The 26,492-nt window shown below is 46.6% G+C and overlaps 1 protein-coding gene across 2 annotated transcripts in view; it reads left to right on the top strand.

The window, feature by feature from the left end:
* The window catches only part of PRKCE (protein kinase C epsilon), a 482,371-nt gene that overhangs the window by 300,506 nt on the left and 155,373 nt on the right, over nt 1-26,492 (top strand). For both annotated transcript variants that reach the window (XM_032411054.1, XM_032411055.1), the window contains exons 3-7: nt 5,620-5,779; nt 8,293-8,327; nt 9,503-9,588; nt 13,124-13,253; nt 25,880-26,022. In XM_032411054.1, coding sequence (XP_032266945.1) covers nt 5,620-5,779; nt 8,293-8,327; nt 9,503-9,588; nt 13,124-13,253; nt 25,880-26,022 — 554 coding nt within the window. The remainder of the gene's footprint in view (nt 1-5,619; nt 5,780-8,292; nt 8,328-9,502; nt 9,589-13,123; nt 13,254-25,879; nt 26,023-26,492) is intronic.

Below are 26,492 nucleotides of genomic sequence, written 5' to 3'. Positions count from 1 at the left end.
GTCCCTCCCTGACTTGAGGTCACTCCTTATGCTGCATGGCTGATGCACCCATAAAACAAAGGATCTGGAAAGGGCCCGATGGGCTCTCTGGGAGGAAAGCCAGCCTGAGTTTTGCATCTGAGGCTGCTTCAAAAGAAGGGTTGCACCAGGTGGGCGTAGTGGGGGGCATCCAGTGACGGCAGTGAGCATCCTTCAGAGCGGGCGTAGGGGGGCCAGGTCGGGGTAGCTCTTCCCTCAGTCCAGAAGCACTGGCAGCTTCGAGCTGATGAAATTTGTCCTGTCCCCCTTTCCACCGCAACACCTAGTGCCCTCTCCTTGTTCATGCCCAGTAGCCCTCCACCTTCCACAGCACGAAGGACACTTAGGCACAGAGAATTGCTTTTAAAAGTCACTAAAGAGCATTAGAGAACATTGTTTTCAAATACTACAGACAGTACACAAACCCGTCATCCTAGTAGAGCATAATAATTCTTTATGTTACCTTCAATCTGCAAGTATGTTTTACACAGGTTTGTGTTCTTGCGCATTCTGTTTTTACCGTATTATATCACATTTCCCTATGTGCCTACTTGGTCTTAACCCACCATTTTTAACTTGCTGTAGATGTAATATAATTTGTCAGACCATTCTCTTAATGTTAGACAGTCCGGTTACTTCTGTTTATTGGCCAAAATAAATAGCAATGTGGGTACATCTATAAGTATATAGCTATTAGTTTCTGTTTAATTATTGACTTAGAGTGAATCCCAAATTTAAAGGATGTGACTCTTTTCTGTGGTGTTTGCTATTATTATAGTATTATTTCTGGAAATGTTACATCACATTGCACATGTATAATATGGATAATACCATTTTAAAACAAATTTGTTTATCAGGTATTAAATGGTAAGTCGGTGGTATGTCAAGACTGCTCTTTGCATTTTAAAAATTCCTAAAAGAGTGAATATTGTATAATTCCTATAAATTTTACATTCATGTCATTTACACAGTTATTTCTAGGGATCTTGATGGATATATTTGGATTTGTTGATACTTAGACCTCTGTGGTATTCTTGCCATTTAATGTGAAACTAATGAGGAGGAATGAGACAAATCCATGTTGTGGAACATTCCATAAGACAACATCCTCGACTCTTCATAAATGTATCATAAAAAGGAAACAAAGATGTTCTAGATCGAGAAGGCTAAAGAGACATGGCAACTAAATGCAAAGCAGGAGCTCTAAGTAGCTTCCGAAAAAATTTAAAACCACAATTATAAAGGGCATTTTGGGGATGGTTGGAGAAATTTAAATATGAACTATTAGATAATGTCAATGTTTAAGTTTCTTGACTCTGATAACTTTGGTTATGTAGGAGAATGGTTTTGTTCTTAGGAGATGAGGCTGATATATTTCAGGGTAAGGGTGTCACTGTGTTTGCAACCTTCAAATGGTTTAGTTAAACTATATATGTTTGTATCATGTTTTATATTACATATTAATAATTATAACATGATCATGTTATAATATTAATTATATTGTAATTATACTGTTCATGATATAAATAAATGTAATAATACATTATTAGCCTATATAAGTATAGAAATTATAGAAATTATTTACAATGTATTTAATATATGCTATATTGGTTTTTATATCCACATCTATATACATTTATAAATTTATCTGTCACATTCATACCACACACTCACATACACACATGCATGAGATGCATTACCCCATAGGAACGGCATTTTAATGGAGACCCTTGACAGCAGCAGAAAATGCTGAAGGGATCTGTTTCTGCTGGTGACTCCAGGCCCCGGTAGGGAGGTTCTGTGGGGCTGGGGAACCCTGGGGCTCCCCTCAAGATCTAGGCATGTGGATGACAGGCACAAAGATGCTCTGGCTGGACCCTTGGCTCCCCTGTCCGGAGGAATGGGGGATGGGACTATTTTCACCAACTAGGGACCCTATCCCCTTTCCCCTCTCCCCTGTCCTGCTGCTTGGCACATGGAGGGCAGGGAGGTTCCCATGGGGGGCATGAGGTTTACCTGCGTTTCCCTCTCCTGTAGCCTTCTGTTTCCCCACATCTTTGACGTCAAATCTCTCTTACAAGGCAGTGCACGTGCGCTCTGGGGCAGGAATTACAGAACCTTTTGGGGAAGTTCAGTCAGACAATCAGACCCCACCTAAGGGGAGTTATTCTTGGCTCTCTAACCTGCTCCCAGGACCGCCCCCTCACCCCCCACAGGTGGTAAGCAGCTTCTCTCCAGGTGTGAGTACACACGACCAAGAGGTCTTTAAATGTCAGTTAAATTAACGGGTTTCTGTGTTAACGTATTAAATCAAAGTAAATAGAGTTTAGACCTTCGATTTGGTTGCTGGTCACTTCTGTAAAAAGTTGAGAAATCAGGCCCTCAGGGACACCTGTAACCCCCGTTCCAGCAGGACTCTCTTGAGAAAAATAGATTGGACTCCTCAGCAGTTTCACTGAATACGCAACTTCCCAGGATCAAATGACTAGTAAATTTGAGGGATTTATAAACCAAATTGCACCTTAAATGCATGAGGGGGCTGACTTACCGTTTAAATGTGACCCGTGGTGAATCCGGTGAAGGCAGTTAGTTGAATGCCCATCCTCGGGCCTCAGCTGCCCAGGCCTGGGGATTGGGGTCTGGATTTTTGTAGATCAGGTTTGTAGCAAGGAAAGGCTACTGAATAGATTTATTTTTTAAATTACCATATTTTTTCTGCTTCTAAAAATGGTAGAATATTCTGGATATAGTGAAAAATGGGCAGCAGAAATGAAAGTCACCATCATTGCACAAATGGGTGATGATGACCAGATTTCTGTGTGTGTGTGTGTGTGTGTGTACATGTCTCTGTATTAAACAGAGCTGGGATGTCCCCATGAGAATTTGGTCAGTTGGGCCTTGGTCCCTAGGTTGTGGAAAGGTGGGAGGTGGGTTTTCCATACTCCATCTCTTTCCATGTCAGAGACTTTTTGAAATCATAAGCACCCATTCAAAAGGGGACCCAGGTGGGCTGGGGGTGGGCGAAGAGAGGGGCGGCAGGCAGACCCCCGTCTAGGTCGTCAGGGTCTGTGCTGGGGATCAGCAGCTCTGCCTGTCTGCTTGGAGGCTGCTTCCCCCTAAAAGCCCTCACTGGGCATGTGCTCCCCATTCTTGCTTTTCTCCTCCTCGTTTTACGTCCCTCCACCCCGACCCTGTCCGCACTGACAGACTGCCCTCGGATCCTACAGCTGCTGGGCTCACACAGGTGCCGTCCAGTGCAGGGAACCTTATTTCCAAAGAGGTCCAGGAGGAACGACATTCCTTCCCACCCCAAGACTGACACTGTCATGGAGGCATGTCAGGTGTGGGGGATACTTGGGGGGCACTTTCAGCTCCAGTGCATTTTCAGCTGCGCCATGCGGGCGACCTTCCAGGGTCTGCCCTCGTGCTGGGAACCAGGCCTGCCTTCCCTGCCCTCGGAGAAGCCAGAGACAGCTCAACTCTTGCATCTGAGAGCCCCTCAGATGAGCACTTTGGGACCTTGCTGTCAGGAGAGTGGGCTGTCCCCCAGAGCAGCGGGTGGACCATGTTAGCAGTGACTTCTCCCCTGCTCTCTGGGTTAGAAGCTGGGCCCCACCGCTTAGTAGCTGTGTTAACAGAAACACGTTATATAAACTCTCTATTCCTCAATTTGCACACCTGTGAAGTGGGGATACGATCAGTGCCCTTCAAGAAGGGCAGCTATACTACTGGGTATTTACCCCAAAGATACAAATGTAGTGATCTGAAGGGGTACTTGCACCCCGATGTTTATAGCAGCAATGTCCACAATAGCCAAACTGTGGAAAGAGCCAAGATGTCCATCGACAGATGAATGGATAAAGAAGATGTGGTGTATATATACAATGGAATATTATGCAGCCATCAAAAGGAATGAGATCTTGCCATTTGCAATGACGTGGATGGAACTGGAGGGTGTTATGCTGAGCGAAATAAGTCAATCAGAGAAAGACATGTATCATATGACCTCACTGATATGAGGAATTCTTAATCTCAGGAAATAAACTGAGGGTTGCTGGAGTAGGGGGTGGGGTGGGAGGGATGGGGTGTCTGGGTGATAGACATTGGGGAGGGTATGTGCTATGGTGAGCGCTGTGAATTGTGCAAGACTGTTGAATCACAGATCTGTACCTCTGAAACAAATACTGCAATATATGTTAAGAAAAAAAAAAAGATAGCAGGAGGGGAAGAATGAAGGGGGGGAAATCGGAGGGGGAGACGAACCATGAGAGACGATGGACTCTGAGAAACAAACTGAGGGTTCTAGAGGGGAGGGGGGTGGGAGGATGGGTTAGCCTGGTGATGGGTATTAAAGAGGGCATGTTCTGCATGGAGCACTGGGTGTTATGCAGAAACAATGAATCATGGAACACTACATCAAAAGCTAATGATGTAATGTATGGTGAGTAACATAACAATATAAAAAAAAGAAGAAGAAGGGCGGCTGTAAGGATTCTGTGAGCACCTGCCGCAGAGTGAGCCCTCAGTAAGCGTTAGCTGTGAATCTCATTGTATTAGTCTGCTTGGGCTGCCATAACAAAATACCACAGACAGAGTGGCTTCAACAGCGGAAATTTCTCTCTCCTAGTTCTGGAGGCTGAAAGTCTGAGATCAAGGTGCCAGCACGGTTAGGTGAGGGCTCCCTTCCTGCTTTGTAGATGCTCACCTTCTCTCTGTGTCCTCATAAGATAGTGAGTGAGCTCGGGTCACTTCCTCTTTTCGTAAGAGCACTAACCCCATCCTGGGAACCCCGCTGTCACGACTGTGTCACATTGGTAGGTAGCGCATCACCATGTGAATGGCGGGGGTGGGGGGACACAAACATTCAGACCATAACAATCATCATTATCATTTTTGTTGTCATTTATTAGTGCTCTTGCAGGGCTTTCTGAGGCTTGGGGCAACCTCTGATGTGGACTGAAGGAAGAAGTGAGGACAGTCCTTTTGTCTTCAGGGAGGTCTTATAGTCCATGGTGGTGGGTCTTGAGTCTTCTGGAAAACTGCTTTCACAGTGTTAGGTTTCCCTCTCCTTTAGACCTTCAGGAAAAGGTTCCCGGTTGTCCTAGTCTGGAAAGGGGGAAGGAAGAAAAGTCAGGTTTCTCTGAGCCAGGCAGCTGGGTACAGACTCCACAGCGTCCTGTGGTGTCAGCACTGTTACCCCATTTCCAGAGGGCCAGGCCCTCAGAGGCTCCAAACAAGGACACACCGGCTGGCTAAGGCCACGCTACTGAGAAGCTGCAATAAAATGTGAACCTTGAGCCTTTTGATCCCACACCCTTGCAATGTGCAGCCAGTACTGGGGGGGGAAGGAGCAGTCACACCCGGAGCAGGACTGGGATCAGGATGAATTTGGGGGGTGCCGCTGGTACGGGAAACGGCAGCCCGGTCTGGGCCTTCCTCCCTTGCATGGTGCGAGTGGTGAGGCTCAGACCCCAGAGTCCCTCAGCCAGTGGATGCTGCCCCCACGCCGCTCCCACTCTAGGCGCTGAGAGTGGGGTAGGAGGTCTCTTCCCAGGTGCGCTAACTCAGACTGTTTTCTTCTCTGCTCTTGTCCTTCCCCAGCCCCTAAAGACAATGAAGAGCGCGTGTTCAGGGAGCGCATGCGGCCCAGGAAGCGGCAGGGGGCCGTCAGGCGCAGGGTCCACCAGGTCAACGGCCACAAGTTCATGGCCACCTACCTTCGGCAGCCCACCTACTGCTCCCACTGCAGAGATTTTATCTGGTAAGGCCCTCTCTCCCAGGAACCTCTAGCTAGGCCTTCCCTGAGGTGAGAAGTGGGGGAGGGGGTGTAGGAGAATAGAAACTTTATTTTTAAAGTGCTGATGGGCTTTATTTCTTCTTTACTTGATTGCAGAAGACATTTCTGGAAGGCTAAGTGAGTGTTTAGTGCCTGGGGGGGGTTAAATGGAAAGAATGGTGACTTTATACATAGGATCATATCATATATCATGTTTAATGAGTTAATATTTTATAACCAACAGTAGTATATTGTGATGTATTTTTTTTAAGAATCCTTATCTTTTAGAGACACAAGCTTAATTATTTAGAAATGAAATAATGTGATTTCTGGGATTTGTTTAGAAATGATCTGGAAGGGGGCGCCTGGGTGGCTCAGTTGTTGAGCTTCTGCCTTCGGCTCAGGTCATGATCTCAGGGTCCTGGGATCAAGCCCCGCATCGGACTCCCTGCTCAGTGGGAAGCCTGCTTCTCCCTCTCCCACTCCCCCTGCTTGTGTTCCCTCTCTCGCTGTGTGTCTCTCTGTCAAATAAATAAATAAAATCTTTTAAAAAAAAATGATCTGAAGGGAGGGTAGAGCGGCTAGGGATAGAGATGAAATAAGACCAGCCATGTATTAATCATTGTTAGAGCTGGGTGATAGGTCCCTTACCTTTATCTCCTTATTTTTGTATACATCTGAATTTTTCCCTTACATTTATCTCCTTATTTTTGTATACATCTGAATTTTTCCATTATAAAGCTTAAAAAAATACTTGATTGCCAGTATCTGTAATTCAAAGCAGTTCCTAATAACTGTTAGAACGGTGGTGCTACTAGAATGCCCAGATTTCAGAGGAGTGAGAGAGCAGTCTTGGCTGGAGTGCTCAGGGAGGGCTTCCTGGAGGAGGTGGCATTTCTCCTTTCATGATGACTAGGATTTTGATAGGCAAAGACAGGTAGGTTGTAGGCCTTTTTGGGAGGTGGAGAAGGATAAGGAGCACTGGCCTTGGGTATCAGAGGGGGAATTTAATGAATGCCTACCATGTGCCAGGTTCTTTCTTAGGCACTGAAAATATCTAATTAAATCATTCCAGTGTCCTACAAGCTATGTATTTTTAAGGTATTCCACTAACAACAGTACTGAGACTCAGAAAGGAAAACAAGACTAGTGTGATGTCCTCCAGCTAGGAAGTGTCAGAGACCCAGTTCCACCCCTGGTGAGCCCAACTGAAAGCTTTTCCTGACCTCCCACCAGCCTTTCTGGCAACCTCTCTGAGCTCTTGAACTTTGCCGACACACTTGGATCCTGTGGTGGAGAATGAGTGAGGCCAGTCTGCAGCACGAACCAAGCCAGGGACCATTTGAATTAGGGTTTGAATTGCCAAGGTGTCCAGGAGTGGCTCGTCTTGTCCTCATGGTTTTCCACAACTAGTCACCGAGGTTGGCACGGACATCTGAGGCGGTGCAGCTCAGAGCACCCTCAACCTGACGGAAGCAGACGTAATGCCCCTCTCCCACCACAGATACATCTCACCCCCAGGGGCTGCTTCCACTCTCTGACCTCCGTTTTCTGTATTTCCGTCATGAGTTGTGTGTTTGGAGGGAGTAGGTTGTGAAAGCTGAGATTTATGGATTCAGATCTCCTCTCAGCCCATGGAGAACACTACTGGGTTCTTGGCTTCCTGCGGCACAGCCCCCCGGTGACGTCTGGCTGCTCCCACTGGGCTGGAAATGGCAGATTGCCCCCTGGCCAGTTGGTGGTGGTGCTGACAGGGCCCAGGCCAGGTTGGTTGGATTGTTCTGTGTCCATGTTGACCCTAATCCTGCCCCAGGGGAGCCTACACCTGCCAGGGAAGGAATCTCTGCCATTGGCCTTGACCAAACAGTACATTGAACCCCTAGGCCTGGCCACAGGCTGACCTAGAGCCCTTGACTGCTTCAGGAATGCCCAGGGAATGTGCCTGTAAGCAATAGCCCTCCTGCGTGATTGCCCACAAGGAAGGGCACATTCAACTAATCAAGACCCGCCTTGAGCAAGCAGTTTTTGTGGCTTTCCAGAACGCTAATGGCCCCACTGGAATGGCTGTTGGTCTAGGAAACCAAGCCCTGACATTGACCAGGCCTTGTACCCATTCTAAGCACTGAGTCTACCCTCTGTTGTCTCTGAAGGAGACATTTTTTTTTTTTTAAGATTTTATTTATTTACATGAGAGAGAGAGCACGAGCGGGGGTAGGGGCAGAGGGAGAAGCAGGCTCCCCACTGAGCGGAGAGCCAAACACAGGGCTCGATCCCAGGACTGCGGGATCACAACCTGAGCTGAAGGCAGACGCTTAACCGACTGAGCCACCCAGGCGTCCTGAAGGAGTCATTTTAAGACACTCTGCAAGCAGGAGTGAAAACCCACTGCTACCTGGATCCGTCTACTTGGTGCATCGTGGTTCGTGGCCAGAATGGGGTGGCTCTGTGTGGTTTTTGACCTACTAAAATTTATTAAAAGGTTGTATTCTTCTTTTCAGGGGTGTCATAGGAAAGCAGGGATACCAATGTCAAGGTAAGAGGCATCGTATGAACTAAATGCTTGGGGCTCACAGGTCTGTCCAGATCAGTGACACTCCTAGGAAGCGTGTGCCGGGTTTGATGACATTTAGAGGCTCTATACGGTTTGCATGCTCCGTTCCCTCTCTGAGAAGCAAGACCCTGCTTTTTTTGTCCCTGCTTGGCCATGGCTCCTGTATCCATATATGGGAGTACCTTGTGGGTACCTGTCTCCGGCTGTCCCAGGGGTCTCTGCACCTTTCCCAGTGATCTGCAACCATTCAAGACCCTTCGAAGGCCCCTCTCTGTCCTGAGCCAGGCTCTGTGAATCCTGTCAGCCCCCTCCCTCTCTCGCTTCCTGAAGAAGTTCCCTCATCTGCTCGGTTCACTCCTATCACTGTGGTCCTTGCTGATTCTCTCTCTCTTTTTTTTTTTGTCTCTACTGTGGAATCATTAGCTCTTCACCATTTAAGACTCACTTGAAATTATTGCAGTTTGTTTTCAGTTCTTTGACTAAAATGCAAGGTCAGGTTGTCCAGGATTGGAGGGTGGATGGGTGCTGTGGTCAGGGTTTCTCTGTGGTTAGAGCTGGGAGACCATTCCATCTCCTCAGCCAGCCCCTGGTTAAGTTGGGGCTCACCCCTGGGGGACCTGAGTAGGTTCTGTCGGACACGGCCATGTCCTTGAGGTAGCCTGTGTGCAAATAGTTGCTTACCTCTTTGGCCGCCGCTGCTCACAGCCCCCAGGACACTGAAGACAGGACAAAAATGTTTTAAGAACTCCTGTGCCACAAAACACCCATTCTCCCGCCAGCTCTGACGTGATGTGGGCTGGAGAACGGGACTGCTGCGGTGCCTTTAATAGACCCAGTTCACAGAAGGGAAACCGTTCCCTGACCTTGGCATACAGAAGCGGGGAAATTGATCGGTACTTCTGGAACTAGAGAAAACTGCTGATGCCCTCTGGGTATAAGTGGTACTTCTCCTACAGAGCATTTAGGAAACCCTAATGGCCCTGATGGCACGGTGTTCTGAAATGACTTAGCCTGCTGGGCCTCAGCCAGGGTCTTTCTGTAAGACTTGGGGACAGGAGGGGCGTGGCTCCCCACGTCCCTCCACTGAGACCCGAATCTCGGGGTGGAAGCCTTCTGTCCCCACTTGTCGTTCAGCCTTCCCATTTTTGCTGTTTCAGTTTGCACTTGCGTGGTCCACAAGCGATGCCATGAGCTCATAATTACGAAGTGTGCTGGATTAAAGAAACAGGAAACTCCCGATGAGGTAAATATTTATAACATTGAAATTCGGGGCTTTCTTCCCTGCCACTTCCTCACCCCCCACCCCGCCTCCTCTGTGGTTCCTAAGAAACTCCTTATCTCTCTGAGATGCCCTGGGTTTCTCTGTTGTGTTGATCAGAGTTAAGGGAGTTGTCCACAGTGGACTAATGAACGACCGTGGCTCAGAGTCCGTGTCATGTCTGTGGCTATTAGGCCAAGAGCCGCGCGATCCCAGAGCTAAAGCCCGCGATGAAAATGTGAATCGCTTTATGTCATTATCTCCTTGGAAGAGTGACATCGCTAAGTGACCTGTCGCTGGCTCCACGCCGCTCACAGACAGGGAGAGAGACACAACACACAAGCGGGAGCCTTGTCTTTATGAGGTGATGGCGGAACGGAGAGGAATTAGCAAAACCAAGAAACCCTCAGGAAGCGGGAGTAACCACAGTAGTAATACCAGCCGACATTCATGGGGTCCTTACCGCGTGTTGATTGAAGTACTTCGTCAGACAGTATTTCATCTCAAAACGGCCTTAACGAGAGCTATGTGATGATCATCTTCATTTTGCAACAGGGAGAGTGGAAGCACAGAGAGGTCACGTTAGCTTGCCCCAGATCACACAGCTAGGGTGTGGGAGAGCCACATTCACACCCGGCAGTCTGTTCCATAGAGTCTGAGCCCTTGACCGCTGGACTTCGTTGTCTCTTATTCTTCCAACCTGGTATTGGCTTGACTCCTAGGGGAGCCGCTAGGGGTAAGGAAGCAAGACAGTTCACCAGTGAAGATGGGTTTCTCCTAACTGAGCGACTGGGAGGAGAGTGTGAGGGTGAGGGTGGGTGTTACCTGTGTTCACAGCAGTGGATTTCAAAGGCCTGCTTTGAATTCTTGGTGAAATAGATAAGTACTGTATAATCATAGGGCATTAGAATAAGGGGGATCAGAGAGACGCTAGGTAAGTTTAGAATCAGGTGGATTTATAATTCAGCTTCCAAAAGGAGTAACTTACAGGACCTCTGCTACTTAAAGATAATTCACCCAAGTGGCATCTTGGCATCCGAAGTATTTCTTATCTTTTATCTCCTTTCGCTTTCACACAGTCTCTGGAAAGCAGTGAGGGACACGGCCTGGATGGAACTTTCCATGTCCCTGAGGGGGCAGGCAGCCCAGGGCACTGGAATTGTTTGCTGGGCTCTGCTGTCATGGTGGGAAACTGCAGGTGCTCGCCACCTGGGCCTCCTGGCTCCTGGGCCAGGGTTCAGACCCAAGTACATTGTCACGCTTGCTACCTGGACAAGGAAAGGAAAGGCAGGTGGCTGGCTTGCTGTCTGTCTCCATTCTGTCCTGTGGACATTCTCTGAGCGCCTCCTCTGTGCCAGATACTGTGCCATGTCCCACGGAAACAAAGAGGAACACACGATTCCTTCCCTTCAGAATCTCTCGGGTTTCTCCCACTGAGAGCCCTCACCGGTTTCTAAAGCTCTGCCGTATCCCTTGGAGGGAAAAGTCCCAAATGAGTCCATGCCCTGCAGGTTAGAGGGTTGAGGTGGGAAATACCCCTGAACAGCTGAGTCTGTGACCGAGTGCTTTCTGATGGCCTTTCCTGGCCTGTTGGCAGCGCATAGAAGTCACCAGCGAGGTGTGTGCCCAAACGTAGCATGTGTCCCAAGGGAGAGAAATTGCCAAGGATTGAGGATGGGGGCTGTGGGTTTCTCTGCCTTGTGGAATTATTGCCTGTCCTGGGGCTCGCAGGGCCAGGCTCCCGGAGCATTGGTGTACCCCCGGCAGGTGGGGGGGGTGGCGATGGACGAGCCTCTGCCGGGTCCTGCACGGCTGGGGAGCCTCCTTTGAGCTCATTTCTTCCTGTAACTCCTGCCTGTGCACACATGCATGCACACCCCAGATACACGGAGCTCTAAGCACCGGGTGTCTAATGTCTTCCTGTTATTAGATGCTCTGGAGCTTTGCACCATGAGCACCCAGCTGATGTTCTCTCCCTGCTTGGTGCCTGTGGGTTAGCGCTGAGGACATGCCTCTCCCCGTGCTTCCAGTGTGGTGACCCCAGAAGGCTCTCCTTTGTGTCACCTTCCTCCCTTCTTTTCCTGACCTTCCAGTTCTGTCTTTCTGCTCTTTTCTTCCTTCTCATGACCTCTGCGTTGGTCTCACTCGCCCCTGTTTCCGGGTCTTCGCCGCAGAGCGGTGTGTGCACGTGGGTACCTGCGTGCATGCGGCCCTTGTGCTTGTTCTTACAGCCTCCGATTCTGTGGCTCTTGCGTGCTCCCTGTCCTCCTCCCACCATTCTCCAATACCTTAGAGTCCTTGGTGTTCCCAGCTGAGGGTTACACAGCTCTCCCCGAACCTCCGAGTTCCTGGACACTCCCCCACCTCTTCACCTTTCTCTGTCACCCATATCCCTGTGAGGCTCTTCCTGGGACCCCCGAGTCTGTTCTCAGTGTGGGTCCATCACATCTTCAGCATTTGCAGGAAAAGAATGGGTACAATGATCCATACCCTTCAGGTTGATCAGGCAGACGTAGAGAAGGAGACCCAGAAAGGGGGACCATGCCGATGACCCCTTGCTTCCGTGTGTCTCGTCCCTCTCACAGCCCTGTGACGTTAGGTGGGACGAGGCTGCCATCCTTGTTTGCCAAATCAGGAATCCAAAGCCCCAAGAAGTCAGGAAACTCCCAAGACCTCACATGTGGTTGGTGGCAGACCCAGGCCAACAGATCAGAATACCCAGACCCTCCCTCCCCCCACCCCCCAGTCCTTCCCCATCCACCTTACCACCTTCTCTTTACTCCTTTAAAATAATCCCTAAGTGACAGCATGGTGGTGAAAAGGCCTGGGCTCTGAATTCACACTCGTGGGCATCAAATTCTGCCTCTGCTGCTCATCAGCTTACAGGAGTGCTTCTTAATCTCATTGTGCCTCAGTTTCCCCAGCTATAAACTCAGGCCAACAGTGGCACCTGCCCCGCAGGGTGCTGGGGAGGTTTAACTGCCATGGTGGTGCCTGGCCTGTGGGCAGTACCCATACCTTCCTGCCCTTAGTGCTCACCGCTCTGGATTAGCAGTCTTCACCACAATTATTGTCTGTCCTAACTGATGACCTGCAGTTTCCACAGCTGTGCTGGGCTTTTAGGGCATTTATAGAATCTGTCCACCATCAAGCTGCTGAGATAGAGCCCGGTGCAGCCTCCAGGCACAAAGCAGCACTGAGAAACACACGGTGACATCTCATGAACAGCCAAAATGTGAGGAGCAAATTGAGTGCTGTGTGCCATGAGAGGTGGAAGCCCGCGGGCCTGGCCTCTCAAGGTCCAACAGAGAGGCGGAGAATGAGCTAAGGGCATCAGGGGCAAAGGCCCCGGGAGCTTCGCTGCACCTGGTTTCTCGGGGCAGCTTTCAGAGCCGAGCTCCGACTTGCCCCCTTCAGTGGCCTGGCCTTCTGGGAAAGCCGGCCTGTAGGAGCTCCGGCGGTAAGCAGGCCACGGTGTGAGCGAGCTTGGCAGTGACCCTGTGTTTTGCCATCCCTGCAGGTGGGCTCGCAGCGGTTCAGCGTCAACATGCCCCACAAGTTCGGTATCCACAACTACAAGGTCCCCACCTTCTGCGACCACTGTGGGTCCTTGCTCTGGGGCCTCTTACGACAGGGTTTGCAATGCAAAGGTAAGGCGCTCTGGGCCCTGCCCTTGTCCCCCCCACCCCCACTCCCGTGTCCCTTCCATCTCCTCTTTTTCGAAAACTCTTTGTTCCCAGAGCCTCCCAAGTAAGTTCCAGGTTTGGCCGGAGGACTGAGCACAAGCCCTCGTTAAGCTCTCGTTAGTTACTCGAGAATTTGTTCAGCAGTCTCTGTGCGGAGAGCGGCTAAGGAAACTCTGTAGAGGGAATGCTGGGAGGAAGGTGTGCTTCCTCCATCTTTAAGACAGTGAGCAAGCTGGGGGAGGGGGAACTATTTGAGTCTATAAAAGTGGAGAAATAATTAAAGGAAAAGATACACTGGAGCAGAAGGGAAGCATATTTCTGGAGTTAGGCCCTGAAATAAGTAATGGATATCCTTCTGTCACAATCCGTGGTTCCGAGCTTACTCTGGGAAGGAGCCATGCTAGGATGCTATCACATACGAAATCTTATTGATCCCGCACAGACCTGTTATGTAGGTGATATTATTCCCATGACCCTGAGGCTCAGATACTAAGTGACTTGTTCACATCACACCGCTTAGTAGCAGAAATAAGGTTTGAACCTTGACTCTTGAGTCTCAGGTTCCCTCCTCTGTTTCCTGCTGCCCTGCTCATGAATTGTCTTCGGCTCAGATGAGATGGGTAACAGCACATGATGTTATGGAAAGGCAGGAACATGCTCTGGGGGCCTGAATGGGGTGCTTGCTTCCATGAGCTGGTCCAGCTGGCATGCAGAGTTGGACATCCATGAACTGTTGGGCCGGAATATTGCATGGCTTTGTACTGAATATATGATTAATAAATTCCCATTTAATTGGAAAAATTAGAGAGGTCAAGTATAAAAAGGAATACTGAGGCCATGAACAGATTGGTCATTGAAGGGATCCCAATGTGAAATTATGACGATTAGAAATAAAGTTTGTAGCTGCAGAGAGAATGAAGAGAAGGACAGTGACTAAAGAGATAGTGAGGAGTAATTTATTGGATGTGTGACCAGATCCACCTGGGGGGTTGGTGACACCATTCTCTGAGAGAGGAGATTCGAGAGTTTGGAGGCAAAGGTGGGAGGGCTGAGTTAGGGCCATGCCAACCCTGAGGTGCCTGTCTGAAATCTCCATGGAGCTGTCCGGCTGTTGGGCGCTCTCATTGAAATTCGGGGGGAGGTCTACACCAAGCGTTCAGACTTGGGATTTGCCCATGTAGTACTTAAAGATATAGTAGGTGGTGGTTGAGGCTATAAAGTTGATGTCCTCCCCAGAAGTGCCTTGAGTGTGGGGAGAAAAGGTAACACCCTGAGGTTTGGAGGAGGAAGGTGACCGGCATTCAAGGATAAGCCTGCACACGCAATGGGAGGACCTCAGAGGTGGGAGGAAAAGTCTTGAGGGATGGCATCGTGGAAGCCAAAAGAGTAGAGAGTATTAAAAGATGTTTAAAGGAAGTGATAAGTGGTGCCAGATGCTTCCAAGACGTCATTGAAAGTAAGAAGTGGAACACGGGGTTGGATTTAACTATTAGGAGGTGACTAGCGACCTCAACAGGAGTGGTCTTGGTGGGATGGAAGCCCAGCTGTGGAGGCTGAAGCAAAATGGAAGATAAAGTATTCTCTCAGAATGTTTCTCTAATGAGGGAGAAGACCATGAAAAAGGAGAGATTAGTGAGCCAGGAGAGAGAGGGTTGGGCCTAGGGGAGAAAGATGGATACCCCGTCCTCCCAGCTGGAGGGAAAGCCTCGAGACCAGGCCTGGACGCAGATATGTTTCCTGCATCAGGGACAGGAGGTGAGGGGACAAGAGGATCCTCTAAGTTCTGGATTTGTTGAGGGCATTGCTAGGAGTGTCCCCTGGTCTTCTGAACTGGGAGATCCCTTTTGGAGTCGAGGTAAGAAGTGGGTGTGGATGGCGGGGTGGGGGTCGGTGAAGGTTGGAAGTGGCTGTGCGGGGAGCTGAGGGCACCCTGACTTGGGGCAGGAGGAGGTGCTGACTCTGGGCACATCTGCCATCCTGGGCCAGCTGCCCAGACGTTCAGACCTCCCTGTCCAGTGTTCTGGTGCATGAACCTGAAGCAGGGCCCACCCGAAATCCTTTGACGCTAAGTGACGTTAAAACAATGGGAGAGGAGGAAATAAATGGAGTAGGACTCCCGAGTGTTGTTAGCGGAGGAGTGATGCATTGGGGGCAGGTTGAGTGGGGCTGTTGGGAAGCACAGCGCCTGCTTTGGATGGGATTCGGATGAGGCCATGTCTGGTTTTCAGTAACTATATTAATGATTGGTCTATCTAGGGAATCTAAATGAAGGTACTGTCATCTCATAAATATTGACATTTTAAGAAAGCAGCCCAGACGCCCGGATGTTGCTGCCAGGGCCGTGAGGTCCATGGATGACCCTGGAAGAAGGCAGGGCCCAGAGATGTGTCTTCAGCTGTTTTGGCAGGCAACACTCTGATGTCTACTCAAGCAAAGGCGGGGAGAATGAGGCTACCTGTTCCCAGGATCCCAGGGCAGTAGGAGGGAGGCGGGCCACACAGACTTCAAGGCCGAGGCTGTTTAGAATGCAGGGTCCCCAGTACACGGTCGCAGATCTCCCCTCTCCTGTTCCTCCGTTACCACGATGTGCTCACTTGCCCTTGCTCCTTTCCTACCCCTGCTACCTCTCCCTGACCCCTCAATTAACAGACTATTTTTTAGAGCAGCTTTAAGTCCTACAGAAAAATTGAGAGAAATGTGCGGACATTTCCCATATACCCCCATCCCCACGTGCACACAGCCTCCCCACCGTCGGTGTGCCCCCCACCGAGGGGTACGTTGGTTACAGTTGCATGATGACAGGAATCCACCCTCATCCTACAGAATACTTCCCCTGCCCCAGATCTGCCATGTTTACTTCTCTCTTTTGATCCTTTCTCAACCTCAAGTCTTTTTGCCCCTGTGGTGGAGAGGGGGATGTCAGAAGAGGCCGGCAGGGGCCAGGGCAGGGGCCCCTCTTACCTGGGTCTGAGTCTGCTTCTGCTGCTATGATTGCTAAGGAACAGAACCCAAGAATTAGAGAGCTGCCCAGGGTCCTGAAGCATCATGTTCCTGTGGAGCGGGTGCTATCCTTCCCCCCCCCCCCCCCCCCCCCCCCCCCGCCGCCCCGGCTCTGATCCGTGTTCCACGCCCTCTCCTGCTCTGGAACCCTCCATCAGGTTCCCACCTTTGCAGGGTCATGCTGCTTTGCTCCCCTAGGCTGGGGCCCCCGTCCCCTGGTCCATGGCTTCCGCTTTGTTGCCCATCCCACTCCTGGGAATAGGGTCACACATGGTTAGTGGAACAGTTTTCTTGAGAGCTTGGGTCTACAGGGAAGGATCCACAAGACTGTCTTGGTCACTCCCCTTCAGCCTCAACTTGCCTGAGCCACCTGTGTTCGGGGGTTGTGCATGTACTCCTCTGAGCACCGGCCCTCTGAGGGCCAGGTAGAAAGCACATAATCACCGTGTTGTACTGGAGGGAGATGGAGAGCAGGAGAAAGTGGACGATGTGCACAAGGGGGATACAGCCAGGGACCTGTGGGGACCCACCTGTGTCCTCTGGGCTGCCACCTCCCTGCCCATGGCCCGGAGACACCAGACCCTAGGAGGATGCTCGCAGACCATCGTTGCGTAACCGAGATCCTTAGTCAAGGGTAGAAAAACGCCGGCACTAAGTGAGCAGAAAAAGTATTTCATTCCTGTCTTTTTTTCTTGGGATTCAAGTACCTGTAGAGTCTGAGTCTCTCTCCAGACTCATTCCTGGGTCCGCCTGAGCACCCCAACCAGAAGCTGGCTGTTAGACCAGAAACTGGCTTCAAACCTTCAGATACCAGCATCCGTCACTAAGGCCCTGAGGCCTTTGAATCCTTTCTGTTCTTCACTTTAACTGCGCTGCTTCCCCAACCTGACCTCACCTGCACCGTGAACCTCTCTATGCCCTTTTGCACCTGTGTTTTATTTTTCCCATTGGTACATGGAGTCAGTCCACCTGAAGCGAAAGACACCCGAGACCTTATGATTTTTGTTTTCTTCTAAAAAAGGTGAGCAGTTCTCACTTGCCTTATAACCCACATCCCATTTCTCTTCCGCCCACCGTCCCACACTCACGCCTCCAGCCCGGCCACCCTGAAGCCCTCGGTACCGAGGGGCAAGTTTGCAGAAACCCAGAGCTCTCACATAGCTCACAGTGTGCCCTGCGGGAACCTGTGGAAGCCCTGGTGTTTTCTCGTCCCAGTGTGAGGTGGGCTCCCTGCCCCTGCCTGTCTGCTCGGATTGCAACTCTGTTCCCAGGCAGGGCTGAAGGTATCCTGGGAAAAGGTCTGGCCTAGAGATTCCCAGAGAAGCCCCTTCCCAGTCCCCTGCCTTTCTTTGAGAGCCCATTTTAATAACCACTATGATCTGAGGCTGCTTTCATGGAATAAGGGACCAGAGTATCACTTGCTCTCCAAGAAGGGATAAGGAAGGGGCCATTTTGTTGGAGGACCAATGACTTAGGGAGCTGTGGCCCATCGAGATCACAGGGTAAGAGTCTGGGAAGCCATTCTGGTCCTGGTTGCATTATTGCCTGGCTGGGCAGTGGTAGGGAAGTCACTCTGGCTGGGTGACCCTGGGCTTTCTTCTAATCTCAGCTGCCCTCCTGTCTTCTGAGAACTAGAATGAAAATAATGAACTGAGTGATCTTAGCTGCATACTTCGTGCAGTGGCTGTGGGAAGCCAGAAAGACAAGAGAAAGGAAGAGTCTTCCCTCCCACCTTCCCTCCCTCTCTCCCTTCCCTTCCCCTTCCCCTTCCCTTTTACATATTGAGAAAACTATATGGCTCTCCCAGGGAAGTAATAGAGTTTTTAAAAATAGAAAGCAAAATCTTTGAGGGGAAAAGAAAGAGTTTTAAAAGTAAAAAGTGAAGATGTCCCGAAGACCATTTCTGTTCTGCTGACCTGCCAACCCAACTAATTGATTTGTTAGGACAGACAGGTTTAGCATTTTAACAGCAGAGGGCGCCAGAGGCCAAATTATATCGCTCTGTTGCCCTTGCTAAGAAATTCTTTCAGGTTGGTTGCTTTGTTCTTGTCCTTTCTGTCACCTCATGAGGAGGCAGAAGAAAGCATTCATGGGGCTGGTGGGCAGGAGTAGGTAAGGTAAGCTGAGTGTCAAAGGGTAGCTGCTGCTATGGAGAATGGGACCGGTAATTTAGAAGAGAGTGCTGGGAGTACATGGTGGGCCTGAGGATTTCCAGGCATCACCAGCAATAATTCAGTGAATCAAGTCAGCACCATGGCTAGGCTGTGGTGGAGCTTTCTTATATGTTTATATTGTCTGAGAAAGGCCCCTCCTACAAGCATCCCTACCCTGCACCCTCATCTTTGGTCCTGTGGGCATCTTGAGCTCCATAGCTCAGCTGAGCCTTCCAAACCTGAGTTGGGGTGGGGGATGGTCTCTGCTGCCCCTCCCTCCAGGCCAATGACCAGACCATGTGGGGCCAGAAGGAGGTCCAGCCCCTCTTCTTGGTTTCATTCAGAAAAGTTTGTGTTGGTTTTTTTTAATAGACTTGAATTTTTAGAGAAGTTTAGGTTCGTGGTAAAATTGAGGGGGAGGGTACAGAGATTTCCCAATACCCTCATCCTCACACACAGTTCCCCCAACTCTCAGCATCCCCCACCAGAGAGGTACATTTATTACAATCAGCGGACTTACACTGACCATTGTTGTCACTCAGTTTACTTTAGGGTTCGATCTTGAGGTTGTACATTCCATGAGTTTGGACAAATATATAATGCCCTGTATTCACCATTATAGTATCATACAGAATAATTTCACCGCCCTAAAAATCCTCTGTGCTCCACTGCTTCCCCCCAACCACTGGCAACTACTGAGCCTTTTACAGTCTCCATAGTTTTTCTTTTCCAGATGTCATATGGTTGGAATTATACAATATGGAGACTTTTCAGATTGGCTTCTTTCACTTAGCAATATGCATTTACAGTTCCTCCATGTCTCTTCATAGTTCAATAGATCATTTCTGTTTAGTGCTGAATAAGATTCCATTGTCTGAATATGCCACAGTTTATCCATTCACCTGCTGATGGTCAACTTGGTTGTTTCTAAGTTTTGGTGATTATGAATAGAACTGCTGTAAACATTAATTGGATGGTTCATTTTCTTACTGTTGAGTTTTAAGAATTCTTTGCATATTTTGGATAACATTCCTTTATCAGATGTGTCTTTTGCAAATGTTTTCTCCCAGTCTATGGCTTACCTTCTCATTCTCTTGATATGGTCTTTTACAGAGCAGAAGCCTTTAATTTTAATGAAATCCAGCTTATCAATTCTTTCTTTCATTGATCATGCCTTTGGGGTTGTATTTTAAAAGTCATCACCATACCTAAGGTCACCTAGATTTTCTTCTACCTCCTAGGAGTTTCATAGTTTTGAATTTTATTTTTAGGTCTGTGATCCATTAATTTTTGTGAAGGGTGTAAGATCTGTGTCTAGATTAGTTTTTGTGTGTGTGTGGATGTCTAGGTGTTCCAGCACCATTTGTTGAAAACCATCTTTGCTCCGTTGTATTGCAAGATCAGTTGTATAATTATGGGGATCTCTTTCTGACTCTCTATTCTGTTCCAATCATCTTTTTGTCTACTCTTTCACCAATACGCACTGTCTTAATTTTTATACCTTTAGAGTAAGTCTTGAAGTCAGGTAGTCTCAGTCCTCCAGCTTTGCTCTTCTCAATATTGTGCTGGCTCTTCTGGGTCTTTGCCTCTCTATATAAAGTTTGGACTCAGTTTATCAATATCCACAAAATAACTTTATGGGATTTTGATTGAGAATGCCCTGAGAAGAACGGACAACCTAATAACACTGAGACTTCCTACCCATGAACATAGAATATCTTTCCATTTATTTAGTTCTTTTTTGATTTCTTTCATCAGAGTTTCATAGTTTTACTTATATAGACTTTGTACATATTTTTTTAGTTTCAGACCTAAGTATTTCAGTTTTTTAGGTGCTAATATAAATATCATCATGTTTTTAATTTCAAATTCCACTTGATCATTGGTGGTATATATGAACATGATTGAGTTTTGTATATTAGCCTTGTATCCTGCATCCTTGCTATAATCACTTATTAGTTTCAGAAGATTTTCGTCAGTTCTTTGTTTTCTACATAGACAGTCGTGTCATCTGTGAATAAAGGCAGTTTTATTTCTTCCTTTCCAATCGTTATACCTTTTATTTCTTTTTCTTGTCTTATTGCATTATCTAGTATTTCCAATAAAATATTGAAAAGGGATAGTGAGAGAGGGGATATCCTTGCCTTATACTTAAAACCAGGAAGCTTCTAGTTTTTCATCAGTAAGTATGATATTAGTTGTAGATTTATTGTGGATGTTCTTTATTAAGTTGAGGAAGTTCTTCTGTACTTTTTGGTTGCTAAGAGATTTGCTCATGAGTGGGTGTTGGATTTTGCCAAATGTGTTTTCTGCATCTATCTATAGGATTATGTGATTTTTCTTCTTTAGCCTGTTGATGTGAAGGATTACATTAATTGATTTTCAAATGTTGAACTAATTTTGCATACCTGAGATAAATCCTACTTGTTTATGATTTATATTTCTTTTTATGCATTGTTGGCTTCAATTTGCTGGTATGTTGTTGAGGATTTTTACATTTATATTCATGACAGATATTGGGCTGTAGTTGTCTTTTCTTGTAATGTCCCTTCTGTTTTCATTTTCTAGAAGATATTATAGAGAATTGATATAATTTCTAATTTAAATGTTTGGTAAAATTCACCAGTCACCTCATCTGGGCCTGGTACTGTCTGTTTTGGAAAGTTATTAATTATTGACTGCTTTAATAGGTATTGACCTTTTACATTATCTATTTCTTTTGTGAGTTTTGGTAGATTGTGTCTTTCAAGAATGGTTTTGCAGTATCCCGATAATTATGAGAAGTTGTGTTTTTATTTTCAATCAGTTCAAAATATTTTAAAATTTCTCTTAGGATTTCTTCTTTTACCCATGTTTTATTTAGCAGTATGTTATTTAATTTCCAACCATTTGAGGATTTTCCAACCATTTTTCTGTTTTTGATTTCTAATTTAATTCCACTGTGGTCTGAGAGCAGATTTTTTTTCTGTATGCTTTTTTTTTTTTTTTCTTTTAAATTTGGTAAGGTTTGTTTTTTGGCTCAGATTGTGGTCTGTCTTAGTAAGTGTCCCATGTGAGCTTAAGAAGTATGTGTATTCTGCTGTCATTGGATGAAGTAGTTGCTAGATATAGTAATCAATTTTATTCAGTTGACTGATGGTGCTGTTGACTTCAACTATGTCTTTACTGATTTTCTGCCTTCTGGATCTGTCCATTTCTGATAGAGGAGTGTTGAAGTCTCTAACCATAACAGTGGATTCATCTATTTCTCCTCGCAGTTCTGTTTTTGCCTCACATATTTTGATGCTCTGCTGTTAGGTGGATGCACATTAAAGATTTAATATCTTCTTTGAGAATTGACCCCTTTGCTATCCCTGATAACTTTCCTTGCTCTGAAGTCTGCTCTGTCCATATTAATATAGCTACTCCTGCCTTCTTTTTATTAGTGTTAGCACAGTATATCTTTCTCCATGCCTTTAATCTATATTTGTTTTATATTTAAAGTATGTTTCTTATAGATTAAATATAATTGGGTCCTGTTTTTGGATCCACTCTGACAGTCTCTTTTAACTGGCATACAGTGGACCTTTGAACAACACAGGTTTGAACTGCGTGGGTCCACTTATATGTGGATTTTTTTTTTTACACTACTGTAAATGTATTTTCCTTATTATTTTCTTAGTAGCATTTTCTTCTCTCTAGCTTTGTTGAAAGAATATAGTATACAGTACATATTACATACAAAGTATGTTTCATCAACTGTTTATATTATCTGTAAGACTTTCAGTCAGCAGAAGGCTATTAGTAATTAATGGGAGTAGTTTTGAGGAAGCCAAAAGTTATATTTGGATTTTCAACAGTGCAGGGGGTCAACACCCCTAACTGCTGTGTTGTTCAAGGGTCAACTGTATTTAGACCATCGACGTTCAAAGTGATTATTGATATAGTTGAATTCATAACTACCATTTTTGCTCTTGTTTTCCATTTGATGCCCTTGTTCTTTGTTCCTATTTTTATTTTCCGCTTTTTTTCTGCCTTTTGTGTTTTCAGTTGAGTATTTCATACGATTCCATTTTCTCTCCTTTCTTGAGCATATTAGTTACTTTTCTTTTTTTACTGATGTTTGTGGTTGCCCCAGAGTTTGCAATATAATTTACCACAAATTCAAATCCACTTTCAAATAATATTCTAATGCTTCATAGGCAATGCAAGTACATTATAACAACAAAATAATCATAATTTCTCCCTCCCACTCCTTGTATCAGTGCTGTCATTCATTTTGTTTATGCATAAGCCTGCATATTTATATACATATAAGCATACATAATTGGATATATTGTTGCTATTATTTTGAGAAACTTATTTGTGAGATCAATGAAGAAGAAGGAAGATAAAAGTTTTTATTCCTTCTCTGATAGTCTTTCTTTCTTTATGTAGATCTGAGTTTCTGACTGATAGTTTTCCTTCTCCCTGAAGAGCTTCTTTTAACATTTTTTTGCAAGACAAGTCTACTGTCAGTGAATTCCCTCAATTTTTATTTGTCTAAGGGAAGTCTTTATTTCTCCCTCCCTTTTGAAGAATAATTTCATAGGGTATAGAATTCTATGTTGGTGGGGGGTTTTCTCAATATTTTAAATATTTCGCTCCGTCATCTTCTTGTTTGCCTGGTTTCTGGGGATGAGTCAGATGCAGTTCTTATCTTTGCTCCTCTGTAGGTCAGGTGTAATTTCCTTCTGGCTTCTTTCAAGATTATTTTGCTTTATCTTTGATTTTCTGAAGTTTGTATATGACAGGCTTAGGTGAAGATTGTTATTGTGTTTTGTTTTTGTCCTGCTTGGTATTCTCTGAGCTTCCTGGATCTGTGGTTTTGTGTCTGACATTAATTTGTGGATATTCTCAGTCATTTTTGTTTCAAATATTTATTCTGTTTATCTTTCTTTGTCTTCTTCATCTGGTGTTTCCATTATACACATTATACCTTATATAGCCCCACAGTTCTTAGAGAGTCTGTTTCTTTTCTTTAGTCTTTTTTTCTCTTTGCTTCTGCTTTGGAAGTTTCTATTGACCTATCCTCAAACTCAGAGATTATTTTCTCACCAGTGTCATTCTACCAATGGGACCAGCCATGGCATTCTTGTTTTCTGTTACAATGTTTTTTGGTTTTTTTTTAAAGATTTTATTTATTTATTTGACAGTGAGAGAGGGATCACAAGCAGGGGGAGTGGGAGAGGGAGAAGCAGGCTCTCTGCAGAGCAGGGAGCCCAATGCGGGGCTCGATCCCAGGACCCTGGGATCATGACCTGAGCCGAAGGCAGACGCTTAACGACTGAGCCACCCAGGTGCCCCTGTTACAATGTTTTTGATCTCTAGAATTTCCTTTTGATTCTTTCTTAGAATTTCCCTCTCTCTGCTTACATTGCCCATTTGTTCTTACATGCTATCTACTTTATTGATGAGAGCCCTTAGTATATTAATCACAGCTGTTTTATTATTTTTTATTTTTTTAAATATTTTTATTTATTTGACAGAGACAGACACAGTGAGAGAGGGAATACAAGCAGGGGAAGTGGGAGAGGGAGAAGTAGGCTCCCTGCGGAGCAGGGAGCCTGATGCGGGGCTCGATCCCAGGACCCTGGGATCATGACCTGAGCCGAAGGTAGACGCTTAACCGACTGAGCCACCCAGGCACCCCCACAGCTGTTTTAAATTCCCGGTCTGGGGGGGGCCTCGGTGGCTCAGTCAATTGAGCATCTGACTCTTGGTTTCAGCTCAGGTCATGATCTCAGGATTGTAAGATGGAGCCCCGCATCAGGCTCTGCACTCAGTGCAGAGTCTGTCTGTCCTTCTCCCTCCCACTCCGCCCCTCTGCTCACTCTCTTTCTCCTTCTAAAATAAATAAATAAAATCTTTAAAAATAAATAAAAATAAAAAATAAATTCCTGGTCTGATAATTCCAACATTCCTGCCCTGCTGTGTGTTTGCCTTTTAGAATGCCTTTTAACTTTTTCTTGATAGCTGGACATGATGTGCTGAGTAAAAGGAACTGCAGTAAATAGGCCTTTAGTAATGTGGTGGTGAGGGTGTGGGGCAGGGGAAACATTCTCTAGTCCTATGATTAGATCTCAGTCTTTCCATGAACCTGTGCCTCTGAACTATGACCTTTATAAGTGTTACTCAAGGGGCTTTTTCCTCCCCCCTTAGGTGGGACAGGATGTCTGGAGTGGGCTGGAGTTGGGTATTTTTCTTCTTCCACATGGAAGGCTAGAAGGAGCTGGGTTGGGTATTTCCCTTCTCCCACATGGGAAGCTAAATAGGCTAGAGTAAGGTATTTTCCTTCCCCCAGGTGAGGTGGGATCTGATAAACCTACAATAGTTTAGGCTGTGGCAAAATAGTTTCTCCTAAAAGCAGGCCTTGTTAAGAACAGAGTATTCTGGTTTATTTCAAAATGGTTCCTTTTCCCCTCCCCCTGGCAGAAGCATAAGGGAATTTTTTCCCCAGAGTTCACTGTGAGGACCTGGTCAAACTTCTAGAAGCAAAACTGACAAAGGTGTGGGAGGCCCCTATGACTGGGTCTGCCCAGAGTTTAGACTCAGCCTCATCCACCCTGAGACTCCAGCACTTTGCCAATTTCAGTTCCGGTTTCCCTGCCCTGGTCCTGGTTCCCACAGAGGTTGCTGCTGGGGAGTTTCTGCCCAGTGAGTTGTGGTTCACAGTAGCTGCCTGTCTGTCTTGTTCATTTGGGGGCAGCAGTGTGCCCTATAACCTTACTCCACTAGTAGACCTGAGAAGAGTTGTTGATTTTTCAGTTTGTTCAGCTTTGTGCTTGTTAGGACCGAGCAACATTGTCTCAGCGCCTTACATGTTAGACTGGAAACCAGAACAGTTGATGTTTTCGCTTTTGATGTCCTACACTGACAACTAAATGATGTGGGCAAAAAAAGACTCTCAGGCATGGCTTTTGTTCCTTTGAAATTGGATTTTAGATTTGAATGGAACCTTGGAGGTCACCTCGTTCAATGTCCTCATGTTCAGATGAGCATCTCAGTAGGCTGTACTGTGGGCACTTCTCACTTGGTAATATTCCCACATTTTAGCAAAGTAGTAAAGCACACTGTACATGTGTAACCCATTTGTACTCAGGATCCAGATGAACTTTCTCCAAATAAACGGGTTAAATTCTCTTATGGTCTGTGTTCTGTTCCCTAGGAGGAAATAAAATGTGATATTTATCCATAAACAGTGGTTATGTCTGTATGGTGTTTTGAAGGATGCTGTTTTAGTTCTGTGTGATGAGATGGTGGGTGATTTTTGTTTTTCTCTTTTTGTCTTTCTGCATTTTCCAAATTCTATCAAATGAACATGTATTACTTTTACAATCGGGGAAAAAAAAAAAAAACCCACAAGGTAACGTTTTAGGTCACGAACGTTGGAAGTCTCCTCTCCGTGTCTCCTTACAGTCTGCAAGATGAACGTTCACCGGCGCTGTGAGACCAACGTGGCCCCCAACTGTGGGGTGGATGCCAGAGGAATTGCCAAAGTTCTGGCTGACCTAGGTGTTACTCCAGACAAAATCACCAACAGCGGCCAGAGGAGGAAAAAGGTAACTGGCTATTTGGAGGTGTTTCTGGAGCTTTTTGGAGGCCACCATCTCTCATCTCATATTGAGAGCCCCCGTCCCCCACCCCTGACCCCGGAGTAAGGTTCTAAGATCCCTGGGTTTGAGACACAGCTAAAGACATGTGCTAAAAAGGGAAGAAAAAAAAAGTGGTTGGGCAGGTGACATTAAAGTCTCCTTCAGTTCCAGAAGTGGGGGAAAAATGAAGCAAGTCTCAAGTGTTCTGTTCCTCAGGGAAACCTAATCTCTGAGATGAGGACTTTGGAATTCCCTCTAGAAAAAGCACACTTCTAGACAAGGAAGTAGGCTTATCTGCATCCAGAACTGGCATGAAAGCAATGTCAGTGTTTGAACTTTGTCCCTGGTGTCACTATAATGAGGATACATGGATGAAGCGCTGGGACCACATTCTTCTCTAGGGAGCAGGCCAAGGAGATTTGTGGTAGTGCCACCCA

The sequence above is a fragment of the Phoca vitulina genome, unplaced genomic scaffold (assembly GCF_004348235.1).
Source record: "Phoca vitulina isolate PV1807 unplaced genomic scaffold, GSC_HSeal_1.0 scaffold12, whole genome shotgun sequence".
NCBI classification, from domain to species: Eukaryota; Metazoa; Chordata; class Mammalia; order Carnivora; family Phocidae; genus Phoca; species Phoca vitulina.
Note: the sequence above shows the minus strand (reverse complement) of the source record. Positions and strands in the feature narration are given on the sequence as shown.